The following is a 26,516-nucleotide window of genomic DNA, read 5'->3' as shown; positions in this document are numbered from 1 at the left end:
AGCCCTGCTGCAACTCTAAATCTCAATGATCTGAATAGCTAAAGGTTTTATTTTATCCGATTAAATGAGAACAAGGTTCATGCTGTAAAAAAAATAATTTAAACGTGAAATAAGAAGAAAACTGTTTTTTATTTTATTCAATTCTATTTGCTTTGAAATATCCGGATACTTTTCTTACAGATTACAAATCCTTAAATTTATTATACAACGCGATAGCTTGTTTGTTGATTCTCTAATGTGTACAATATTAATTATATTTTTCGGGATGTAAAACATTATTCATTTTCGTATTTACAATTTTAATGTATAAAAGTCATAGATGCTTAGATTTTATTTCAAGAAATGATTAATTTTCTTAACATTTATGGCTAAGATATGAAATTAAAAATTTAAATGAGTACTTCTTTCTTAATAAAAAGAAGTGCCATATGAATGTAATGGAAGTGAATAATGATCAAAAGAATTTTAAAATTTAATTTATCATAAGTAAATATGTTCCCATAAGAATAATTTCTGCGTGCTTCATCTTTAAGCTTCTTTTTCCTATGACATATTCTTTGCATATCTGTACTTATTCTCATTCATGGTAATCTCATTTTCTCACTTTTCGTCTCATATTTTTTTCAATTTGTTTTTCATCATTTTCCTCAAATTTACAAACGAGCAAATTCTCTCTAGAGATTTCTCTTGGCTGTGCATGTCAATATCCTATCACCTTTTTATGACTTATAACAATAAAAAGTTTCTTCTATTTTACTTTTCATTTTCTTTTCTTGTCTGCTCATTGTATCCAAATTACAGTATCAATAATAAAAATTTGGTACAGAAGAAAAATTAAGAGCACAACTACGACGGTTCTTTATGAAACATGCTATCTTAATTATATTTCACATCTTTTGTTCATAACTTAAATCCATAAAAAAATTCTCTTCCTTCGTATTTTCCTTGAATGTTTTATACTAATAATCCTTATGTCGATGTGATGACGCAACAAAAGCTTGTAAGCTATAAAATCGGGGTGTATCATATGCTGTGACTTTTGTAACATGAAGAAATTGACATGGATGTGAGATCTGTGATTTTGGTGGCAAGGCAACTTGTTTTGATCGTTTTTGTTTTGATGGTAAACGCTTCTTGCGACCAGGTGATGATTGAGTAATATTTTCTGGTGAGGTTATAAGTCTCTCTAAACTTTGCCATAACTCTAATGCTGCCTCATTTGAATCAAAACTGAAACCGACTACTTTTCTGTGATCTAATTAAAAGTAATTATGGTAAAAATTACTAAAAAAAATTTAAATTAATTTAATCTTTAATAACTTACCAGATGAAAGACACATTGTGTGAAATGCTGGCCCGGCAACTTTATAATTGGACAAATTATCAATTGTATCCTTCCACAATGCAAAGCACGTTCCACGCTCTGCCAGTACAAACGTGACTCGAGGTTGTGTTCGACTTCGTGCAAAACCTTTATCATAAAGTAAAACTGGAACACCAGTATATACTAAACGCCAATCCTTTTTGCGAATACCTTCATAAAGATTTGCAAGTGATGAACTGACATAGACCTGCAGTGTGGAATGAGAAAAAGAAGATTTCATGAAATATATATATTCACAAAAGAACAAAATTATGAAGGGTTCATTTTTAGATGATTGATGATGTTTAACAACTTTACTTTTTGTTACTAACAAACATTTCACATTATAAAAGCTTTAAAGCATGTATACTTTGGTTTGTGGTATTAAATCACATGAAACATGTCGCATAGATATGAAAGTTGCAGATGTTGAAGGAGCAACAATAAAATTTTTTGTAAAACTTTCATAAACTCTGAATTTTATTTTTTTTAAATATTAGAAATATATTTTTGAGTTTTAGCTTTAAGCATCTAAAGTTCAATTTAAATTTTTTCGATGTCTTTTTCCTTAAAAAAATATGAAATAAATGAAACATTATTACGGAACGTGATTTGATTACTGTCGTCGTTCTTTTTTTCGCTCTTAGCATTATCTATGTGCTTTCTGTTGTTTTCTAAAAAATATGTTGTTTAAGCTTTGTATTCATTTTTTAAAAAGAAAAGAAAGGAAAACAAATTTGAAGATTATGTATACAAAAAGTATGGTTCGAATGTCATTACAGTGTGGGTGTAGGAATTATATCATCCTCAATGAAATATTTCTTTTAATATACAAAAGAACCTTTCTTATGTACATACAAAAATTCAGTTAAAAAAACCGATAACGAGCATATAAGTGAAGGACGTAACGAAGTTGACAAAAACATTGATCACCATTTGTTATCATTTAATGTACTTTTTAAGGTTGATGCGAAATTCAATAAAAATTAATTTTTTGTATTTATAACTTAAAACTTGAAAATATTTAATTTAGTGATTTCTGAAGATTATGCAAAATAATAGAAATTATATTTCATCAAGCTTTAATCCATAAAACCTTTTTAGAACATATTTAAATTAAAGAATTAAGACTCAAATTGATAATTAACTTTAATCTAATCTAATAGATTCTCTTAAATGAATAAAAGATACCCATGAATTTGATAAAGCAATGATGATAAAACTTATTATCTAGAAACTTTTTCTTTATTTGTTTAATACGGATGACACATTTCTATTTAAAAACGATAAAGCTTTATTTGTATTAAAAACGGAAGCAACTTTTTACTTTAAAATTGTGTCTTTTTTTGAAAAGCTGAGGAAGTTATGAGATTTAGAAGATTATGCAAAATAATAGAAATTATATTTCATCAAGCTTTAATCCATAAAACCTTTTTAGAACATAATATATAGTATTGACTTTTTTTTTAAAAAAAAAAAACGAACCCTATGAAAACACGTTTAAAAAATTAAATGTAAAAAAATCAATAAAAGGGGGGTTTCCGCACATTAATAATAAAAAAAAAATTCATTGTTCTGGCTTGAACAACTCTTTCAAGCGAAAAGTTTATTTTACATGATTTTGACGGCAAAGTGCATGGTAATAAAAGTCATTATAATTTTAAGTGCTGTTGAAAATTTTAATGTAGATTAAAGACTATTGTACTATGCGCCTTTTCTATACAAATAAATTAAATTGTTTAATGATTCCTTGAAGTACAAGTACATTAACACTAAAGGCTATGCTTATTTAAAAGCCTTAAATCATGAAATAACGTTCTGCATTTATTCATTTAAAGGATGTACCATGCTGCTTGAAATGATGTCTTTTCCCATTAGTTAGACAACTTTTATTGCTACATTTAATGCATTTTTAATTTAATTATGAGAGAGCAGTCACTTGAAAATTCTATAGCAAACAACATAGTCGATGACTTGAGAAATAGCATGAACATTTTCAAAAGGAATAGAGTCATGATAATCTATGAGCTTTAAAATATTTTGAAACCATTAACGTTTGTACTTGCAAGATATATGCTTTGATTAGAAAATCTATTTTTGTTAACAAAAATATCAAAATAATGATGCAATTCGATATGTTTCATCACAAGCATGAACGACAAATAACTTTGGTTCTTAAGAAATATCACATTACTCATAATAATTCGTGCATATATTCATTTACTCACCTCTGTTCCTAATCCACTAAAAAAAGATTCGATTTGTGCTCGTTCATTGTCTGATATTTCTGGAACTGAATTTGTATCCAAACTTAAACTGTCTAATCTTAAATCCAAATTATCAATTATCAACGAATGTGCATTTTGTCCATCTAATTGCCACTCATGACTGGTTGACGATGCGTCATATGTTTCTGAACCCTCCGATATATCACTCGATGGGGTACTATTATCACTTAACGAATTCAAACGTTGACGCGGATGTGCCATCTGTAAAAGATAACAAAAAGAAGATAGATGAGAATTAATTAATTAATTTAAATTAATTAAGAAAATATCTTCTCTAACTTGATGAGCAGGTCTGGGAAATAGTCTTCGCATATTTCTCTTTATTTAAAATTATTTAAGGGTTTAAGTTTTTTTTTCGAACGTAAATTTAATGTTCACAACAGAATAAACGTTGAAGCGCAACTGATTCAATAAAAAAATCGCGCGAATGACTAACAAAAGTTGTGTGTTTACTCTATCACTGATAACAACACTACGAAACAAAAATTATCTACGATATAACTGAGAGTGATAAAACAAACACTTTCCACACCAAACTTTAATAGCGAAGCGTCATTGCAAGGTGTGTGTATTACGGTTTAGAAAACCCTATCTCAAAATAAATTAAATGTTCTTCAGAGTGTCACAAACAGAACGGATGTTCTTTTATAAATTATAACTAAGGTCTAGGTATAATGTAAAATACCAGATATGTATAAAGAATCTGAAAACTTTAAATTGAATGTGGTTGTGATGGTTTACAGCTTCTTTAAAGCAGAAAAACAATTTTTATACTAAAGTTCTAGATGACGTAAATCATTTAATGATGTATGTTTCTAGACAGTCTAACGCTTCTTTTAAATTATTGTAAAGTCAATCCATTTTTATCTTTTTAAAATTCACAGCCTTTATTTTTCCCTTAGTAAAGGCTTAAAAAACCATTATCTTGGCTTTCTTTTTATTCGATTTGTGATTTTTTGTGCCATTTTATAATATGAAAACTCGACGTGAGATAGCATTAAAACCAAAAAGTCATAAAGACATTTCGCCACATTTACTATGAAGGGAACTGATGTGAATAGTGAGTTGCTTCAATGGTCATTAGGAAAAAATGTATTTTTCTGGATATCAACGACAATTCATTGTACGACGACAAGTAATTCATGAATGCAATATGCTCATAACCCTTGTTATTCTTTTCTATGCATGCATATTACATTCCCTTACTACATGTTGAAATTTTGATGAAACTGTTTTTTCAAGTTGAATAGCTTTTGCTCTTTTTTCTTGTATACAACTTTATTTCCTTTAAGGATGAATACAAAATATCCATTTCAGTTTTACTATGGAGAAAAACTTTTCTCATTTCTCCTTCTTAAATTTTTTTAAATGATGAAAAGCTTTTTAGAATTTTTTGCCTTAAAAAATGAATTGCAATATACATAGAAAACACTTTCAGTGTGAAAAAACTTTTACTGCTTCCATTCATACATAAATATGTATGTATTGAAGTAAAAAATAGATTGCGATATTGTAAGAAGTTTTGAATAAAGATGTAATCAAGTGGAGTAAAAAAGTTGATGTGAAAAATATTACCAGGAAAAGTAACAGATTTTGAGAGCTTTGGATGAAGCCTTTCTTGTTCAATTTAATGATAATTAAATTTGAAATTTGAATTTTTGTGTTTTCTTATAAGCAAAATATTTTAATATGTAGGTAGTTAGTTGAAGAAAATCATGTTTTCTTTTATTAACAAAATATTTTGAAATACCTACCCGAGCGACACAAATGAAGAAGGCTCACAAGCGTAACTTTACAGACTCCGCTAAACCTCTTTTATTAACACTAAATGGATGCTGCCTCCGTTTGGTGGCCATATAGCTTAATAAAATAGGTTTAGCGGAGCCGAAAATCTCAGTGGTGGATCCTTCTTCATTTGTGTCGCTCGGGCCAATATATATATAATATTGTAAAATTTATTTCTGCTCTTTTTAAAAGATAGAATTTTATGACAGAAACGAATGATGTTACTAACATATACATGAAGCTTCTGTATATGTACATATGGAAAAACATCAACTTCCTTTTCATTCTAACAACAATAAATTTTACTAAATGGTAGCTTTAATATAGTTGATGTAAAGGACAGAGTTAATACAGAAGGGAGAGTAAGTTATATAGAAAACATTTTATGATTTTGTTCATATTAGCTAAAACTACTCAACCATAATTTATGTTAGTACTAAAAGCTTATTTTGCTTTTTTGGACTTATGCATACATTTGCTTAAACAAAGAAAAAATGTTATCAATAAAGTTCAATATTTCTAGCACTAATTTAGCAAAAGGTTATTAATGGAAGCTCTATGCTTTTTATTTTTAAATTAATTTATCGTAATCAGTTAAAATGAATATCTTTAATGTAATTAAAGTAAGCATAATCAATTTTAATTTTTGTATCCGTTCTGCATTCTTATTTACTTTATAGAAAACCAAATTCAAATAAAAATACAATGTTTTATGGAAGTGAAAATAAAGAAGAATAGAAAATAAACCAATAAATTTATCATCACGAGTATTTGAGTAAATAAAAATTCAATAAAACGTTCTTTGCAAACTCCCTTTACTATATCCTATAAAACGTGTGTAAATTTAAAATTGAAAATGTGTAAAGTAAGTTATTTACTTTTAGGAAGCGAAATAATTTTTGATAAAATAACACAATTTATATTTGGTGTGAATATGATCTTAGACTTCAAAAAGGTTTATTATAATGTATTATAGCTGACCTGTCTTAACTTAAGCTCAGATAATCTTAATAAAGCTTGAAAAATTCTGTTGACATATTTTATTTAATGGTCAGAAATGTAGCCAAGAAAACCAAAATATGATATAACTTCCGTTCATGGTATAAATAAATTTATTGTAGAAAATTGTGGAATACCATAAATTATAATGCATCTCGATAGAGAAATGTAATGTATTGAATATCCATGTAGTGTTTATCGATAACATCTAAAATTTACCTTACGGGAAACGAATCTTCGAAAGAGTGGTTTTTTCCGGGTGTAAAGCTTTCGTATCTTAGCGATTTATTTTGATAACGTGAAAATTTTTACTTGACAATGCGTAGATACGTGTCAAGGATTTTATTGCCATTTTATTGTTGAATGCTTATAAGGGTGACAAAAGACTTTCAATTACATATGAAATGAGGTTTTCGATAAACGAAGATCGATTCTGTTTAAATGTTTTCTATGCTTTTTGAAAATATTTTAATATTTCATAGCAACGTGACTTCGCATGGCAAACGATTTAAGACAAAAGCAACATTGAGGCAATGAAAACAGCTTTAACAATACTTGCTACAATAACACACAAAACACTTTTATTACGTTTCAATTTCAATTTACTGCTATCCCACAAATATATCAAATCATACACGTGTATGATCCTTGAATTCAAAACAAAATATAAAATAATAGAAGAGCATCATTTTCATATTTGAAGCATATTTCTTCAAGTACATTACATGTATGTATGCTACTTAAAAAGTTTTATTTTGTTTGCTCATTTTTCTTTCCGAGATGAAGGAAATAAACTTTTTTTGCAAGACATTTTACATTTTTTAGGTTTCATTATATTGAAAAATGTAATCAAATATTTTTGTGACTAGAAACCATATTTTAAAAAGGATTAATTTTTAATTGAAATGTTTTTCAGAGCAGATTTTAAATTTTATTGAGATTAATACTTTTGTTTACATCGATATTCATGATTGCAATTTTTTAAATTTTGTTGAGAGGATGATTTACCTCTTATTTAATCTCAGAAGCATGATATGGAATGTGAGTGAATATTTGAACAACAAAGAATATTTAAAACAGAGTAACAAATGTACGCATTCATAGAACTTTGTATAGTTTGCTAATGAGCACTTTGTTAAAAAGAAATAACATTTTACAATTACTTGTCAGTTAAGCTGCTATTATGAAGGTGTCAGGAATAACTGGAGCAACGATGTTTTCGAAAATTTTGTAAGTTTATTAATATTATATTCTGTGCTTAAGTTTGTAATCCCTTTCATTTCTTTATAGATGTTTTGTATTAATCTGGCTAATTTCTGTTCAGATATCAGAAGCGTACATTTCATACTTTGCATGTGATTTTCAAAATGAATCAATTTGTAATGTTCATAACATTACTCCGATTGTAATTGAAGATCAAGCAATTCAAATGTGGGATCAAAACGAAAATTATGAAAATACTTCAATAATTAAATTGAATTTTGATTCACCAAATTTAATTAATTATATTCCAACAACAATATTCCGGATATTTCCAAATCTTCAAATAATTCAAATGAACAACGTTTCTATGTCAAATTTAACGACTGATGCATTTGCATATTGCGATAATCTTACTACAATTTCGATAATTTACAACAATTTTCCAAGAATTCCATCAAAATTTGCATACAGGTGTAAAAATTTAAACAAAATTTCACTTAATTATAATCTAATTGTTGGTATAGATGAGGATGCAATAAGTGGATTGAAAAATCTAAAAGTATTAGATTTAAGTCATAATAAAATTTCTTGCATTCCATCAAAATTATTTGAAAGCTCTTTAGATATTCAAAACATTTCATTCAAAAATAACGAAATTAAGGTTCTAGATAAGGAATTGTTTGGAAAATTAAGAACCATAAAAATCATTAATTTTGATGGAAATAAAATAGCTTTTATACCAATGATGAGTTTTGATCAAAGTGCTATGAAAAATTCATTAAATTTAATCTTAAATGATAATCCGTTGTATGCAATTGAGCCTAAGTTTATTGAAAAAGTTTTCACAGACGAAAATTCACAGCTGAGCATAAATTTGACAATGACAAAAAGTGAAGGAATATGCATTCCGAGTGAATTTGAACATAAAGTAATTCAACAAATAAACTTTAAATCTGCTGATAAGGCATTGTCAAAATGTTATGCTCATTGGTCAAGTGAAATGTCAGAAATTAAAAGTTTATGTCATGTCTCAGAGTCAGATAATTCAAACGATTTAAATCTTTTTGATTCAACTTCTAACAAATGTAAAGTTGGTGCCGTTTGCCGCTACTATATTGATCATTTAAAACAGTATACATGTGTAATTGAAGATATTGATTCCAGTAGTTCTTATATTAGCGGGAATCATATTTCTGAATTATTCAGCGATAATGAAGTAATAAGTGTTTTCATTAGAAATTCAATGCTGAGCACAATTCCATCAATAGTTTTTGAAAAATTCCCGAATTTAACATTCCTAACAATTAGTAACAGTACAATGACTTTCATTCATGAACGCACATTAACAAAGTGTGAAAATTTAAAGTATTTGGATGTTAGTGACAATAATATTTTACATATTTCAAAATATGCTTTTAGAATGTGCTCCAATTTGCAGATTATTGACTTAAGTAAGAATCCAATTGAATATTTCGATATTCAGTATGCTCGAAGACTGAAGCGAGTTTATTTGAATAAGAAGTCTTTGTTTGATTAAGAACGTAATTTTATTTGAATTTCTAGATGAACTCACAAAAGTCTATTTCAATAGAATTCAATTGAATTTAGATCAATATTGTGAAAATGACTAAATATTTACTTTTGTGAGTATTTTAAATACTTGAACTTTAATTGCAAATAATTAATTTTAAATACCCAAATGGGCACTAAACAAAATTGATAGAAACGAAACATTAGGGGTCGTTCACATTTTACGTAGCTCGTAAAATTGACTTTTGACCCCGTTTCCCTAACAATATTTCTATGGATTGTTTGAAACGTAAGAAAATCTCGATCCTCATGAGTGTTACGTAATAAGTGAACGATCCCTTGATAGATATTATGAAACTGATAAAATTACAAGTGTTATTTAATTTCCCGTAATCTACTTAGATCTGTTGCATCGTGAAAAAGAAACTGAGAAGAATAAAACAATAAAGATAAAGAAAATAAGAGTTCAATATAAAGGTATTGAGTAATAAACACAGTTTATTCTATTGTCTATGTTTCATTCCAGATGATTTACTTTTATTAATCTACATCTATTGCTACCAACATAGCCGGCATATTTTCTTTTCCAATTCTTTATATTTTTATTCGTTTTCCATTTACAATCAATTACTAGCAATTTACTGTTATAGCATGAATGAATGAATTTATCAAATAATTTGCAAAAAAGGAACAAGAGGAAAGTAAAATAATTGATTTTACCTTCATTATTCTAAATGAAATAGAAATTTATTTTTTATTTCAATATTTACTTATGTAAAAGTTCCTAAATAATTTTTTATACATGCTCACTTTTCTCACGTGACTCGAACAAAATTCCAGTACCTAAATTAAATTCATTTACTCATTTTTGTACAGCTAAAATTACTAATGATATATAAATAGAAATAGCATGAGTCAAAAGCCACAAAACCAATATCAAAACATTAAACCAAATTGATATTGATTAAGCGCACATCATAATAAAACACTCATTATTTATTGCAATAAATATTGGAATCTCAATTAAATATTAGCATGATGCATACAAATTTCAATAATTAAATGTGAGTAAATAACAATTGTTTGTGGTTTCAAAACAACAAAATTTAGCTTCTCTTGTTATGAAATTTAATATTTCACATTAATTATTCATTTACCCTGTCATTAACAAACTTAGTGGATGAGTAAGCTCATTTGTAATTGACACTTAAGAGCTTACTTATATGAAAATAATGAAGAGAAAATCGTAGAAGTGATGTATGTACACGCAATTTGGAAACACGAATGAGAAAATTTTCTTTCAATTTAAAAATGAAAAGCGAACTTTCAGAATTATTAATCGATAAGTTCATGAGAAAAATTAAATTGAACAATTTAAGTAAGAATCAAATTAGTTTTAATCGGAGTTCGAAGTTGATTCAAATCAACTTGTTCAAGCAAAATATGAATCGACTTCGAGTTCTGATTTTGATTATTGAGTAAGCCGCGACAGACTAGAGTGTCGCAAAAATATTTTTGAAAATGCCCACCTCTGAGTTAAATAATACCTAAATATATTTTATTTAAAAGGCTCGATTAAACCTCTTTTGTTATATTATCGATCGGGTCTTCAATCATCAATATCATTACAGATTCTACGTCATAAGTGAAAAACTCCTGGCTTAACATTATTCGTTTTTGTGAATTATACGTAAATACATTTTCATGTAAAATTAATGAGCCTGCTTGTGGGCTTTTTTTCTATAAACGACTTGTATTTTTTTTACTTTCCTCTTCTTTTTAGCATCAACTGACTATAAATATTATTTGATCGTGATTTATTGGTATTGATTTTCATTTTTGTGCGTTGATGATAAATTATTAGCATCCATACTCTGATAATAATGATCTAAACGAATAAATTACTTAATACGTAGAATTCAAATTCTCAGAAAAAAGAAGTAAGTTTCCAATTATTATTTTGCGAAACTTAATTAATATTAAAAGATTTCAAAAAATAAACATGGTAGTTAATTAATTATATTGGTAGTAATTATTAATTAACAATAGAGAAAGTGTACCTAAATAATGAAAACAATGTTATTATTGATAAATAAACATATAAATCACAGAAATTTATCATCAACAAAATGATTCACTTGGTAAAAATCAATAAATCTCAATATATGTGTATCAAGTCAATAATAAGGAAAATGAAATCATGTCTCTGTCAATGATTTTTGATCGTATTCGGAAAAATTACAATTTCCGGATAATTGCTGCTTCAATATCCCGTAAAATAATTCAATTTCTCTAATATAAAATATGTTTCATGGTGAATGAGCGGAACACGTTAAAGTAAAAGGATGTTGTAGAGTTGAAATATTGAATAAATTTATATCGTGTTCAAAATTCAATCAAATTTATCAAGAATATCGTTATGAAAATTCAATTCAATTTAAAGTTCTAGATTTGAAGAGGAGTTGCAAATAAGACGAACAAATTCAATTTAAAATTAAAGCCAGAAAAATATCAATTTGCATAAATTGTCCAAAAAACTATATGAAGTATTATAAAGTTGTGCAAGTATGAAACATTGTTATACTTTCATCTTTCCCGCAACCGGCATTATTCACTGTTATAAATGAACTGGATAGGATTAAAATATAAAACAGTTAAAACATTAAAAACAGACAGTTCCACTATAACAAAAGAAATTTCGAATAAAAAAATTAATTTGCTTCAATTAAAAACCATTTACTTTGAGCTTCTGATAGAACACTCAGGACAGTTTTAATTGTATGGCAATTATCCCGCATCGCCATTTTACGCTCATCTTCACTATACTGCATTCAACTATATCATACATTCATGTTTATTTTTTATTTTCCCTTTCATTTAAAGAGAAAATTTACAGTCTTTTTTTATGACTCAATTAACAGTTTCCATATTCATGTTGAATACATGAGTAGTCCATTAGGCATATTTCATGTAAGAGTGCGAAAAATTTTTATACATGAACTGATGGAGCATAAAAGTTTTAATATATAAAAATCTGCATACGTGATATGTGTGTTGGTCTAAAAATATAAAATTTGCAATTCTAACTTTATCTATATCCTTTTGGTAAATGGCATGTAACTAAAACATTAAATGGGTTTTTCTATAAAAATAGGGATAATAAAATAATATGAATAATTGGGGAATTAAAGGATGGCTTTATGAAAGTCCTCAAACTGACTTGTTCCTTAATATTATTCAACATATATTTATGCGTATTCATACATGTGAATATACAGTGTAATGATATCACTGCAGAATGAATAAATGAACGTGAGTTGGATCTAGAAAAAATATAAAAGTTTATTTAGGTCATGTTATCCTAAAAAAAGAGCATATTGATCTAAAACTCAATTAGTGATATAAAAAAATATCTCACTGTTGATTAATTTCCTATGTGAGTAGTCCATAGAAATTATTCAATTGCATTAAGGTATTTTATTTTCATGAAATTGTAGTTTTTTATGGTTATGTTGGATGTTGATTATTCTTCAATTTATAAGGGCTTGTTATATGAATTCAGATGTTAGTTTGAATAAAATGTTGAAACTATGGCAATAAAAACATTTATCGCTTTAGTTTGTGCTAAAAAAATTTATTTTATTTCACACGATATCATATATTCCCTAAATATTTATTCTATAAGAACAGTTTTTTTGGCATTTTACATTCAGCTGTAAAAAGTTCTATTCTGTTATCTGAAAAAAACTTATATCAATGTCCTAGAATATTTTTTGTATACACATCGCTACTAACTACTTTTCCGAAGCAACAAAAATCATATATTGAATGTTGTGACAATTTTTTTGGTCTGAATTTCATATTCACACAAAAACGATGTGTTCCCAAATGGCTTTTATGGTATTCAATGAAAAATGCTTTACAAACATATCTCTACAACCGTTGTATTAAAGGAAAATGCGAAAGAAATGGATAAAATTTATGTTTATGAATATTCTAACAGACTCCAAGGACACTTGGAAGTAATGAAAAAGAGAAAATGTTCAAGATACAAACAAAATTGTGACATTTTTTACACAATGAATTTTTTCTCAATTCCCTGTGTATTAAAAATTGTTCATGAAATGATGTGGCAGGGAATATTTTTTATTCATCCTTGGTGGAAAATTAATTTTCCGTCGTAATCTGTGTTTTTGTTGTTTTTATCAGAAGTGGTCAGAAGTTAATGAAAATTGATAAATTTTGTACATTTTACTGCCTTTAAAATAATTTTTAAAGGTCTGTATATTTCATTGTTCGAACTTTAATGTTACTACATGTTGCCATTTCCAAATTAAAGATGAGGAAACAAGGTGTGAAATTATGTAGGTGAAGGTGGATGCAGAGAAAAGTTGTATGCGGAAAATTCTTATCTGAACTCCATAATACCAGTACAGCTAAATACATATTTACCCATATTTACATATTTTACATAAAAAATGTTGCAGGTAACACACATTTAAATTAATTAAAAATTTTAAAACTCTATACCTAGAATAAATAATACAAATAATTGAAAATAAACCACAAAATTATTCAACAAATTATACAACTCAGATATTTATCATTAAAACGGGAATGGATGTGTGCATGAATAGAAATATAATTACATAAAATATATTAAGGTACAAAACTTCATCTTTTCCTTTTTCACGATATTACACAAATATTGTAACAAAACAAAAGCAGAAGTACGTGCTTGCGATGCCTCGATACAATAAAGCATAACGGCATAGAGGAAATGAAGGTAGATATCGACAAAACATTTTCATATTCTCACTGTATAGATTTATGCTAAGCAATGATAATAGAAAAGTTATTCAAATAATTTTTATTTTTTTGCTTTTTCAACCCTGCAGTGAGGGTAGATTCGGTGTAAGTTTAGATAAGCATGGCGCAAAAAAGAGCTGTGCTACTGATTTCACTGATGTTTATAACTTATTGTAATGTCTGCATACATATAAATTTTTTTGGATGTGAAACTAGAGCGATGCGGGGTTGAGATGAATATTTGCAGACGCCACCTCCTTCTAGAATACGATAATCATGGCCTCAATCTATTTTTGTTTTATCTAATATTTGAGCAATGAACTTTATTTTTTTTGTGGTGTTTTTAATCTTTTAACAACTTTGTGAATACATAACTTATTGGAAACAATTGAAAGTTAGAACAATATTTTTGAAATTTCGACTTGTATTAGATCAGCTTATCTGTTAAAAAGCTATTCCTGTTTAAAAATATTTTGATATTTTTCAGCTCAACCAAAGCTATTGGAAAAACATAATCATTTACAAACTCCAGTAACAAATAAATCATGCCATAACTATCTATGTTATATTTTTGTTGACGATATTCTGAAAACATGAAGATTCGATGCTCTCGGTGATATCGCCTGATATGACAAAATAAAAATTTATTGCCAGAAAAAATGACAAAAATTTCTTCTTATTTCTTGACATTTCTCCTTGTTTATATGATCGAAAATAGATTTAATATATCCGTATCAATTCATACAATTCTGTTCATGGATGAATGTTGTAATAATTTATTTGACAAGTAAAACGAAAGTTCTTTATTTGTTAGTTCCATGCTTTCGATTAGTAAACAGAATATACGGCAGACTATAACAATGACTGGAAAATCAGAACTTAAGTATATACCATCAAATATTGATAGTACTCATTCGGTTTAGCATGTCTGAATAAATAAATTTACCATTCTCTTTGCTATTCTCTTGTGATCAATTCATTTATTTATGCATCGAAAAGAGAATTATCCTAAGCTAGGGAATGATACGTAGAAAATGAAAGCCTTCGTTCAATTTATCATTACATTTATTTATATTTTTACAAGCTTAGTTTTCTATTCACTATGAACTCGAACAGACAAGAAATATGCTCACAAAATTGAGCATGCTAAATAATATTATCAACACGCTCATTTTTGGTTTGAGGAATTTTTTGCAGAGCTCTTTTACAGTTCTTCCTTAAAAAAAAACATGTTTCCTGTAGCATAGAATGACATTTTCAGAAACTTAATATTCTTACATACCAATTCTAGAAAAAGACAAAGACACAACAAATTCCTCGAACGAAAATGTTTACATCCAACAAAATATAGAAACCCTGAAGACATTACAGTAACATAACACAAATGTGCACGCTTAAAACAAAAAGAGATTAATATTCTTCAGATGCAATTTAATTATGTGTCTCTCTCACGTTAGATTCTATGAATACAGAAGGTTCATTTAAATATTTTAAACAATGTGGTAGAAGAAAAATATTTTCATTAACTAAGGAAAATCAAAAGCTTTGTTTTGGATTGAAATTTGGGTAACTAATGTAAGTACCTAACCTATTGAAAGTCAAAAAATGAAAGAAAAGATCCGAAAATTTAAATAAACGAACCTGTTATTTAGCATAGAAATTTGACCAGATATAAGTGCTTAGTTTAATGAACTTCTTCCTGTCTCAATGTTTTCATGGGAAATTTATCAACACAAATCATTGAAAACACTGAAAATTGCTTTATGTTCTTTGCGGTATTTTCATTGTTTTATTCACACAATCAGTAATGATACCCAAATGATTCGGACTATTATCAAAACTTGTAGACTATTTGTGGCTTACGGTATCAATTTAGTTTCCCAAAATTTTATGTTTTTCTTCTCTATTTCATTCCATTTATTTCAGAACTATGTCGAGAAATCTGAGACTCATCACTAACTATAATTTTGTTACTTTTCACATGATTTATATACATCAGAAGAGGCTTTACTTGTTACAAAGTTTGGTTAAAAAGAAATAATTCTTTGATTTATGACACATGTGCAAGATTCAGTATCAACGATGATGTTTTGAAGCTTTTACGGCTTATTTTGTATTCTGTTTAAATTCCAACATTTGTTTCTCAAGTTCTTATATTCAAAAAATTATATTTCGATGTTCCAAAATAAATCAATCTCTAAATCGCTATAAGCATCCAGTAAGATGTTTTCTAGTAAGCAATAAGATTGATGGCAAATGTTGTCAACAATAATTCTTCAACACAATGCCTTTATGACATGAAATGAAAAATTGCTATCTTCACATTTTTGAGACAGAAATTAGATTATATTCTCATTTTATTGTTGTGCATGAACATTCCTAAACATTTTGATTTGTTTTTGATGTCTGCTGTGCAAGATTCTTCTTTTTTGATATTTCGTGATGTGCTTCTAAATTTTTATCATTCATGAGCATAAACTGAATTGATATATTGAAACATCTCTAATATTTGTCATTTCCAATTAATATTATTTTCTAAGAACTTAAGCTTTCAGCAATAACATTTTTTTAAAAATATTTTAAAGCAGTAGATTCATTAGCGTTTGCTTATTCTACTTTATTATCGGTACGATACATTGCAAACTCAGAAGCATATGACTGCATATGTGCGAATGCAAGCAGTACATGAATAATTAAAATTTAATGTGTAGTTGTGACTAATTAATTTTTGATGAAAGCATAAACATTAAATAATAAAAACTAGTTCATTCTCCTGTTTCATATTCCTTCTTGTTTGTTTTATGAAAATGTGCAGAAGTATTATAAAGCTAATTATTTTATAATTGAATTAAATTTTAATTAAAACAATACACAATTTTTCAATTCAAGTTTTAAAGTTTTGGTCTATACACAACAAATACATACTTTTAGCGCATTTTGAATTAGTTTTTTATCATTGTCATTTCTCTCTTCCGTAATTATCGTATCACGGTAGAGCAGTGGTGGGCAACCTGTGTGCCGCTTCCAAAAATTCTTGGAAATGATATAAATTGTATGTCGTGTGTGGTTTCGGTTAGGCTTATCAGCAAGGTGTGCCGCGATAAATTAAAGGTTGCCCAGCACTGCGGTAGGGCAATGCTTTTTGCCGGCAATATGTGATTATGTATAGCAAAAACAAGAGTGCGGAGATGTTATTTGATTTGATATAGAAAGAAGAATCGGAAATGAAAGAAATTTTTTCAATTTCTTTTCTTTTTTTTGCTGATGCCAAATTTTTGATACGAATTAGATGGTTTCATTGAATGGACAGTGCTTAATGATTTTGTATGTTCAGTTCGATTTTCTCTTCTTTTTATTGGATTCTTTCTTTTGCCTTTAAGTTAGCCATCTCAATTGCTTTCCTATTTCAATTTAGACGTTCCACGTTTCTTTTCCTGATCAATATTTCAAATCTGATGAACATCAAATAGATTAACATGTTATAGTAACACAAAAATTATGTTGTTTACGGAGACAATTAGCAAACAAAACTTGATTTTTTTGCTTGCTTGCTTGAAAATACAAAATATTATGGTAAAAGCTTTATCAACACAAAAGTAAGAGAATTAACAATAGTAAGTGAAATGCGCATTGCTTAGCAGTTTAATGCCTCTTAATGTGCGAAAAACTTATCAACATAATAATTATTTTTTTGTTTAAGCCATGAAGAAAAATTCCATTCACTTACTTGTAGAAAATCATTTGTGCATCATTGCGTTTCAACTTTGCATTCTGCATTTAGCCATAAGCAATAATATAAGATGACAGCTGATAGGAACAGAGTTTCTTGATTTTTCTAGCTAAATTTTCTATATTAATTAACTTTACTTGCAGATTTTGATGAGAAGAGATTTGACTTTTATTGCTATGCTGCACATTTTAAATTATGCTTCTCTCATCAATGATTTAATGATGATTACTGTTGCATATTTTTATAATTTGCTTACGCTTAAAATGCAATTGCAATTTTATGGTTCATTTAAGTTGTACTGCTGAGATAATACTTTTATTAATTGAAGATATGAGTTGGAATTGATGTGATATGATATAATGATAGTGTGGCCAATGAATTATAAACAGGTATTAAAATTTCACTTCCCATTGTTCAAACAGGACTATTTTGATAATGCTTATTCTTCATAAATTGATCAAAAAATTATTCTATGATATCCTTTTCTAAGTATATTGACCCAAGCAATGAGGATTGTTTATTCAGCGAACATAAAAGAATACACAAGAAAAACAACGTAAGAACTTTACTTAGTAAGAGTAATGCGAAGTAGTTGTTGCAAAAAATTACAAAAAATAGAAGATAATCGAGGTAATATATCAAAATATAATGAAACTTTTGGTACATACTTCCTTAATAAATTGTAATTTTTCGTGTTCTACGTAATCCACAGTTGAGAGAATTCTTTATGTGAATTATTACTACTGTTAGCTTGATGATACTCAATTTTATTTTTTGCACTATAAATTTTTTTTCAATGCACGTCACGTCTTTTTTCTGTAACACACTATTGACTGCTGCTTTGTGTAATTTTTGATGTTATCTGAATTTTTTATGCTTAAAAATCAATTTTCTTTTTCACTGAAACTACATCATATCATCACATAATATTTTATGCATACACAAAACACTCAATTAACTTTAACAAGAGTAATATTTATTGTAACTGGATTTACCGCCTTATTGACAAAAGCTTCACATTTGGGAGTAAATTTTTAATTTTTTTATTACTTTAGCAAAACCATTTTTGTCACAAAACATTAAATGCAAATATGTTTTCAGATATTTTTATGTGATTCTTTTGTATGTTTTTTATTAAAAAATCTTTTTACGTATTGAATGAAGAATTCCGTGTGGTTGCCACAAAGTCTCAAAGTACAATGAAAGCAGTGAAATGTTCAAGAAATATTTCATGTTGTGCACGTTCATTGTTTTTCTAATGTTTTATTCCAATGCTTCAATGTTATTGTAAAATTCTTTTTCATTGTTCTTATTCTTCAGACATCATCATTTTTATGGCATGGCTTAATGTCAAAAAAGTTAAAAAGTTTTAATAATTGCGCCCAATTAAGGTTCAATGAAAATGTCAAATTGCAATAACATAAAAATGTCTCTGAAAGTCTTATCCAAACATATGTTTGTAATCTTTGATGTTTTGCATTTACTTAATCTTTTAATATACTTTTCAAACTAGCTTTATTAGAGTTGAGGATTATGGTAACTGTTATGAAAAACTAATTTTTAATCTGCATTATTTTCCATCATTAAGATTTCAGTTCATTTTTAGTTCCTTTATTCATTATTGATGATAATTATGACAAACTCATTCTTAGTAGTTTGCAATGTAGAATAAAGCTACTGTTTTAGAAAACTTTTTAACACTTCCTATAAGTTGCATCTTCAGAATGCATAATTGTTGCAAAAGTCTCAGCTGTATAATTTTCACGTTACATTATTTAAGACTTAAAGAAACTTTTTAACAAAGGAAAATTTTTGAAACAAAAAGATTGTCAAGAATTACAATGAGACTTCTACTTCTTTTCTAGACGAGAACATCAAGTTTTAAAAACTTGCATGAAAAAGTTTGTGAGAAAGCCAAAATGCGTTTTTGCATTGCAATAAAGTTAAATTTTATAAGATCTACTCTTGAGACAAGAAATTTTCCTACAAATTGAGAATCACGAACTTCTCATAAGGATACGATGAAAATTGAAGCCAAAAATATAAAATGGAGATAAAATTATTTTTTAACTTAACATTGTCTGATGGCTTTAAAGAAAGCCAAATTCTCGTTCCGTTCTATTTCGTGGATAACGATAAATATTATTAGGTACTGACAAACCTTTTAAAGCTTAAATTCAACAAAAGAAAGATGGATTCTTACTTATTTTCTTCGCTGGCCTTACAGATCAATCGTGATACATGGCCTTCCTTAGTTTACGTCTGAAGCTGGCTATATCAATGGCAGCCGCTTGTCAATAACCCTTGATGAGTACATTCCCGTCTCTTTTGACCGCGCCTTTCCATGAGGAACGATGGATTTAAATTATTTAATATATTCTTTTAGGTAATGCTTCCTTGTTAAATTCCCGTAATTTTTTTAAATGTTAATAGGAAACCAGTTTATTTAAGATAATATTTATAAATTGGTGAGCAAATAAATTTAGTGCTAAATGGTCAACCGGTTAGTTTACAAACATTTTAAGATGAGCAGTGTATACAGTTCATTTTTATTTTAGATCAACACGGTTCTTAAGTATAAAATCTTAGAAAAAGTGAACATTCATTAAACAAATTAAAAATTTATAAAGGGAAAATTGAAGTGCAAAATTGTGAACTTTTTAAATAATAACTATATGAGAAAATAAGTTCTGATTTTGTGAGCAAAATATTTCAATATTGATTACACTCAAAAATAATGTGGAACTTCTAACTTGTTGATTTTGCTCTTACTCTTACTTATTCAAGTACTATATAGCTAGTAAATACTTTAAAAAAATAAATAAAAGGAAAAAAATCTCCATAAAAAGAGCAACAAAGCTTTTTTTTATCATAATAAAATTTCTCAAATATTACTCTAATAAATTCAAAAAATAAAAGGCCTGCAGTGTTTTTATTGTGATATTATCTCTCAGATCTCCCAACCCGACGATCGTTTTGTGATATGAGTGAATAAAGCTCTCCGAAAATTCAGTCTGTGGTGTTAATTCAATTGAACTAAACGTTTAACTTTTACTTGGCATTAAATTCTAAATGGAAAATTTAATTGATCACAAAAGACCTACCTTAGACGAGTACATTAAAAGCTTGTCTGATGAGGCACTCAATGGTGATTTTGAAGAAATTTATAAACGTGCGCCATTATCTGCTGATGCATTATGCGGAATAGGATCATGTCGAGGACGAAATTTACAAAGGTAAAACAACTTAAATCCAACAAGCAAAGAGAATGCTTTCATGGTGCTACTCATCTACTTATAGTACTGGAATTAACACAAATAATTTTAGAGTTGCATTTGTGAAAATGTCCACTTTTCACAACGATAGAAAAAGTTAAGGTCACAGAAAATTCAATTAACTATATACAATGAATAGGAAATTTGTCAATTTCAAGGTTTTAAGATAAAAACGTGTGACTAATTTGACTAGTGGTAAAATATTTTCTATGAAATAAAAAAAGGTGTAAATTGTTTTAAATCAAAAAATTACTAGGCATAAACTTTTTACAATAATTTGAATATAGGCTTTCTTACTTACTTCGTTGGTCGTACAGATCAATTGTGATCCATGGCATCCCTCAAATGTGGTCCTATCGCCGGCCAATTTCTAATTCCAAATGCAATATTGTCATTTCTTACTTCAATGATTTAATGATGAGCATAAAGAATATGAATCATTAAAGTAAAAATGACGTATTTGGATTACAATTGAACATATTCCAAAAGTAGGGTATATCACAATAAAATTATTATTAATAATTTATATTATATTATCACGTTCTTTATTATATGTCTAGATACGCTCTATAAAATTTAATCTTATTCCTTTCATAGAATTTGTAATGCGATGTTCTTATTTAATCCAATATTTGTAGATTTGCAAATAAAAAAGCTTTTGTAGCGGTTCTTGGTGTTGTTGGATTAGTATTTGCTTCCACTCATAGTTATTATAATGGAACAATCACCACAATAGAAAAGCGTTTTAAGATACCGTCAAGAAACATAGGATTTATAGCAACTGGGAATGATATTACGAGCTTGATGTTATCAACATTCATAGCTTACTACGTAGGAAAAGGTAGATATACTAACAGCTAATTAAAATTATCATGACTGATCAACATGCTGTAAATAAACAAGTCACTTATCTAAAATTCTATTTACACTTTGATATTCAAGGGCATCGGCCTCGTTGGTTAGCACTCAGTATTATTATTGTCATCATATATTGCTTCATTAATGCAGTTCCTCATTTTGTTTATGGTCCTGGTGAAGAGGCATTACAGCTTACAGCAGAATACGGTGCAACAGCTGATGTAGAAATGTCAAAACACATGCACGATGCAAGAGATAAAAAAATGTTATGCAGAGTAAATGGTAGATAAGCATCTTATTTTCTGATAATTTAACTGCTTTGTCATGTGCTGATGTTTTTTTTAGCAACGTCGGAAAACGAAACGTGTCGTAAAGGTGATGCTGATAATTTTTTTGCTCAAATTTTCTTCTTTGTTGCACAACTTGTTGCTGGTGTTGGACAAAGTTTAAAGCATACTTTGGGACTTTCATATCTTGATGATAACATACAAAAATCTAAAACACCGGCTTTAATAAGCTTTTCTTATTTCATTCGCCTTCTTGGACCAGGTAAGAAAATTTCTTAAATATTAATTTAATTAAACTTATTTTTATCCTTTATCTCTATTTAGCTGGTGGCTATACTTTAGCATCCTTATGTCTAGGAATATACATTGCACCTGATTTAACACCTACAATAACAAATAAAGATCCACGATGGCTAGGTGCTTGGTATCTAGGATGGATTATACTTGGATTTATTCTGTTTTTATTTGTTCCAATCATGGGGATGTTTCCAAAGGAACTACCAAGGTAAAACATTGTAATAAATATTAGTATGAAAAGTCATAAACATATATTATCTAGAGCTGCAGTTAGAAATTGTATTGCTAAGGAGAAAGAAAGAAGACTTCAAGCGAAATCATTAGATGTTAAGGAATCACATGTTGATGAGAGCATTTCATTTAGTGGAATGATAGCAACCTTTAAAAGGCTTATAACAAATAAAGTATTTATGCTGAATAACTTTGCAAGTGTTTTCTACATTTTTGGGTAAGATTTTAAAAATTTTTCAATAAATCCATAGATTGTTATACTTTTTACTTCCTTCATATTTAGTCTTCAACCATTTTGGACTTATACACCAAAATTAATGGAAACACTCTATCATACGTCAGCATCAGCCTCAAGCTTTTTAACTGGTAGTTTTGGTTTGACTGCATCTGCTCTTGGAATATTAACTGCTGGAATTGTCATTACCAAATATCAACCTACTGCAAGAAAATTAACAATATGGAATGTAATTATAGGAATAATTTCTGCATTGGCTGTATTCTCGTTTGCTTTTATGGGATGCAGTGAGAATGAACATTCGGTAAAATTAAATTTTGAAGACGAATGTAATGTTGAATGCCATTGTGACTACATGAAATATTCTCCAGTTTGTGGAATTGATGGAAAGACTTACATTAGTGCATGCCATGCTGGATGTACGGAAATAACAAAATTAAATAGCACAAAAATGTTCAATTCTTGTTCATGTATAGAAAGCAAATTGGGAAATTCATCAACAATCGGTCCTTGTTCTGTCGATTGTCGATCAATATTAACAATTTTTCTCGCTGTTACATGCATAATGAAATTTTTAGGTGCATCTGGACGTGCATCAAATTTCCTGGTAGGCATTCGATGTATTGAAAAGGAAGACAAAGCAGTAGCCATTGGTTTCGGAATGGCATTTGTTCGACTTTTCTCTTCTGTACCTAGTCCAATATTTTTCGGTTACATCCTTGATTCGGCATGTATAGTATTTGGTAAAACATGTTCAAGTAGAGGAAATTGTTGGCTTTATGATAATCTAAAACTGAGATATAGTTTTAATTTCATTGCCGCTGGCTCTATCTTTATAGGAGCAATGTTTGATCTTGGTGTGTGGCATTATTCGGAAAACTTGAAAATTTTTGATGAGAAAGAAGATGAAAATAACGAAAAAAAGGAAAAAGATGTGGGATTGAATAAACTAAATTAGGCACCTAATTAATTTATAAAATTTTGTTGTTTACACTTGATTATTTACGACTAAGTGAACTTGAAATGTTAAGCAATTTACCACAATTTTACCATAAATAAATGTTTGGCAGTTTTTATGAACAAGTTCCGACAACAATCAAAGTTCACGCCAAGTAGTGAAGAAGACAAACAAATTTCCATAGCTCTTATTATCATTCACGTGCCTTCATATTATGTACAACAAAAAAATATTCTGAATAACAATGGAAAACTTTTTCCTTCGTCCTCTTCATTCCATCATAAAAACAATGTTTAAGAAAAAGCAGAAGATGTAGGAAAAATTCCATACTAAATATCGGATACGATGGGAAAAAGTCATTTCAATGTTTCTTTTGATATTGTTGCTGTCATAACTTTTTATGAGAAACAAATTCAAAGTTTTTCATTTGCCAAATGAATTCCTTCAATAAATAATAGGGGATAACAAATAAGAGCGAAATGGAGGGAATCATTAAAGCAGGCACCAGTAAAGTAAATGTCATTAAAGTATGTATAAAGGAGAAGCTTACTCAATGATTGCTTATTAATTTGTAGACAAAAATGAAATAAAAACTTTCCTATGGATACAGAAAATTATTCTCATAAACTTTGATTTGTGTTTGTGTTATTTGATGCTGTCTCAAATCTTATCAAAATATTTTCATGTCTTCTTCTTCTTCCTCAACATGGCATTCTATGTTCACTTTAAGTCTAAGCTTGAAAGAAAAGAAATTTCAATTGGAAGCAACCATAGTCAAAATAAAAACAAAACTTGATTTATTGTAAATGCAGTATGGAATCTGACATTGGTAGAAAAATAAATTTGAGACATTTCTCATTTTGCTGTGGCAACGAAGAAGAGATTTAGAATTCAATGCAAAATAAATTGATTGCTGCATATATTGTATGAAATCTTGTCTGTGCTTTTTCAAAGTCTTCAAATCATCCATATTGTCCTTTTCTTAAGGAGTCCTTCATGAACTAAGGAGTAGAAAATAGGGTCTAGTGACTGTTCAAACAAGCGGTACTCAAACTGTGCTGATACGCGACAATCATCTCAGATGTGTCTTAAATGTTTAGCGGCACAATAAGTATGCTCCCCTGATGAAATTTTGAGTTTGTTTTCATGATACAGAAAGGACATTACGGTATCTAAAAGCGGCCTCTTTGAATGTTAGGAGTTTCCTTCACTTACAAAATAAGTGAATGTCTCCCAGATTTATAGTACCTAGAAAAAATATCTAAAGAAAGTCTTGATGCTGAATTTTGATAAATCATGTATGCACTTTATTGATTGCTTTTCATCTCATCAAAATAGCATCTATAAGAAAAATATTATTAAATTTCTGTCTCGACTTGTTATCCAGAAAAATGATTCGTTTCATACAGTAATGGTACATCAAAGAATTTGCTGATGTCAATATTGAAGATTAAATTATGGATTTTCAATGACATAGAAAAAGGGATTATAAATGTTTTTTTTTCATAGTAAGGAAGACGGTGCTCAAAATCATACAAACTGTAGAACAAAGAATTGACACTTTAAAAAATGTTCAGAATTGTTTTAATTTCACATCCTTTGTTTTATCAAGCTGCTTCTTTCTCATTACTTTTTGACATTTCAATCCTTTTCTATCGGTAAAGCAAGAAGAAAAGTGCTTAGGAATTGAGTAAGCGATGATAGACTTTGAATATTGTACTTTGTGCTTTATCTCTCCTCTATTTGCCTTTTCTGTTCTCCACATAGACGAAGCATAAAGCACCCTTAACGTGATTCTAAAGTAAGATAGAACGAAGAAAGGAGAGCCAAAAGTCTCTTCTTTATGCCATTTAAGATGCAATGTGAGATAAAAAGTACTTCTGTGAAAAATATTTTCTTTATTTGCTTTCTCCAGAGAAAAATATTTTTAAGCAAACATTTTTATGTTCTGCATAGTTCACTTAAGTTTTGTTTTTCTCTCTCTATATATGTATTTCCTAAGAAAGAAATAAAAGGAAAATTTAAGAGAAAATGTGGAAACTTTTTTATTTTCAAATAGATTTGTGTATTTTTAAATCATCCACAGCTGATTGAAAATCAAATCAAATAAGGAAAGAACAAAGAGACATTGAGAAGCTTCATGATAAGTTGTATGGAAAATTTGTCGATGAAAGCATTAAATTTCTCAAGGATGAAAAGGATGAATGAGCAGCATATAATCGAGCAAAGCTAAATTAGAATTTTCGTTTGATATAAATCCTTAACATCTTGAGCAAGAGAGCAGTTTGTGCAATTTTATGTCATTTTTAAGAAAACTACCATAAACCAATTTAATATTCCACAGACATAAATTGTCATCTTCAATGACCTCTAAAAAATGCTCAATTTTATTTTTATACGGGTACGAAATACGAAAACTTTTTTGTCTTTAGCAGTTTTAATATCGCTTAGTTGACCAAAAAGTTATTTTTATAACTTCCAAAGCTTTTGATTTATAAATATCAACAACCTTATAAAAGTGTATTTTACTTGCTTTTGTATTATCGTATGTTTCATATAATGATAAGCAGAGACATCTACATGTCAATACTAAAATTAAAATATGAATGCATGAAGTTGCATTAAAAATTATGAAAGTACTAATTTACTATTAAAATTTCATTATCAT

At 28.3% G+C, this 26,516-nt stretch overlaps 3 protein-coding genes across 5 annotated transcripts; 2 read left to right on the top strand and 1 right to left on the bottom strand.

Annotated features, from left to right (window-relative positions):
* Positions 1 to 110: 110 nt before the first annotated feature.
* Positions 111 to 18,874, bottom strand: LOC139090589 (uncharacterized). 2 transcript variants are annotated; one of them, XM_070640352.1, is made up of 4 exons: positions 18,376 to 18,874; positions 3,592 to 3,852; positions 1,325 to 1,571; positions 111 to 1,255 (listed from the first exon to the last, which is right to left on the bottom strand). In XM_070640352.1, exons 2-4 carry the CDS (start codon positions 3,850 to 3,852, stop codon positions 960 to 962), a joined length of 804 nt encoding a protein of 267 aa, XP_070496453.1. In that variant the 5' UTR covers positions 18,376 to 18,874; the 3' UTR covers positions 111 to 959. The 2 variants fall into 2 exon arrangements, with proteins under 2 accessions (XP_070496453.1, XP_070496452.1); XM_070640351.1 differs by lacking the exon at positions 18,376 to 18,874 and adding an exon at positions 3,931 to 4,067.
* On the top strand, positions 7,614 to 9,664 carry LOC139090730 (carboxypeptidase N subunit 2-like). Its single transcript, XM_070640533.1, has 2 exons — positions 7,614 to 7,665; positions 7,726 to 9,664. Exons 1-2 carry the CDS (start codon positions 7,619 to 7,621, stop codon positions 9,173 to 9,175), a joined length of 1,497 nt encoding a protein of 498 aa, XP_070496634.1. The 5' UTR covers positions 7,614 to 7,618; the 3' UTR covers positions 9,176 to 9,664.
* A 1,393-nt stretch (positions 18,875 to 20,267) lies between the features above and the next one.
* LOC139090772 (solute carrier organic anion transporter family member 74D-like) lies at positions 20,268 to 25,880 on the top strand. Of its 2 annotated transcripts, XM_070640594.1 has the most exons (8): positions 20,268 to 20,282; positions 20,662 to 20,943; positions 21,621 to 21,823; positions 21,925 to 22,122; positions 22,186 to 22,389; positions 22,452 to 22,632; positions 22,687 to 22,872; positions 22,939 to 25,880. In XM_070640594.1, the coding sequence occupies exons 2-8, from the start codon at positions 20,780 to 20,782 to the stop codon at positions 23,846 to 23,848; spliced, it is 2,046 nt and encodes a 681-aa protein (XP_070496695.1). In that variant the 5' UTR covers positions 20,268 to 20,282; positions 20,662 to 20,779; the 3' UTR covers positions 23,849 to 25,880. The 2 variants fall into 2 exon arrangements, with proteins under 2 accessions (XP_070496695.1, XP_070496694.1); XM_070640593.1 differs by lacking the exon at positions 20,268 to 20,282 and having other exon boundaries at positions 20,464 to 20,943.
* The last annotated feature ends 636 nt before the right edge of the window (positions 25,881 to 26,516 follow it).

Source organism: Chironomus tepperi, unplaced genomic scaffold (genome assembly GCF_022539635.2).
Source record: "Chironomus tepperi strain 1889 unplaced genomic scaffold, CSIRO-AGI_Ctep_v1 contig_219, whole genome shotgun sequence".
In the NCBI taxonomy this organism is placed as follows: Eukaryota; Metazoa; Arthropoda; class Insecta; order Diptera; family Chironomidae; genus Chironomus; species Chironomus tepperi.
This window is presented reverse-complemented; position numbering and strand designations above follow the sequence as displayed.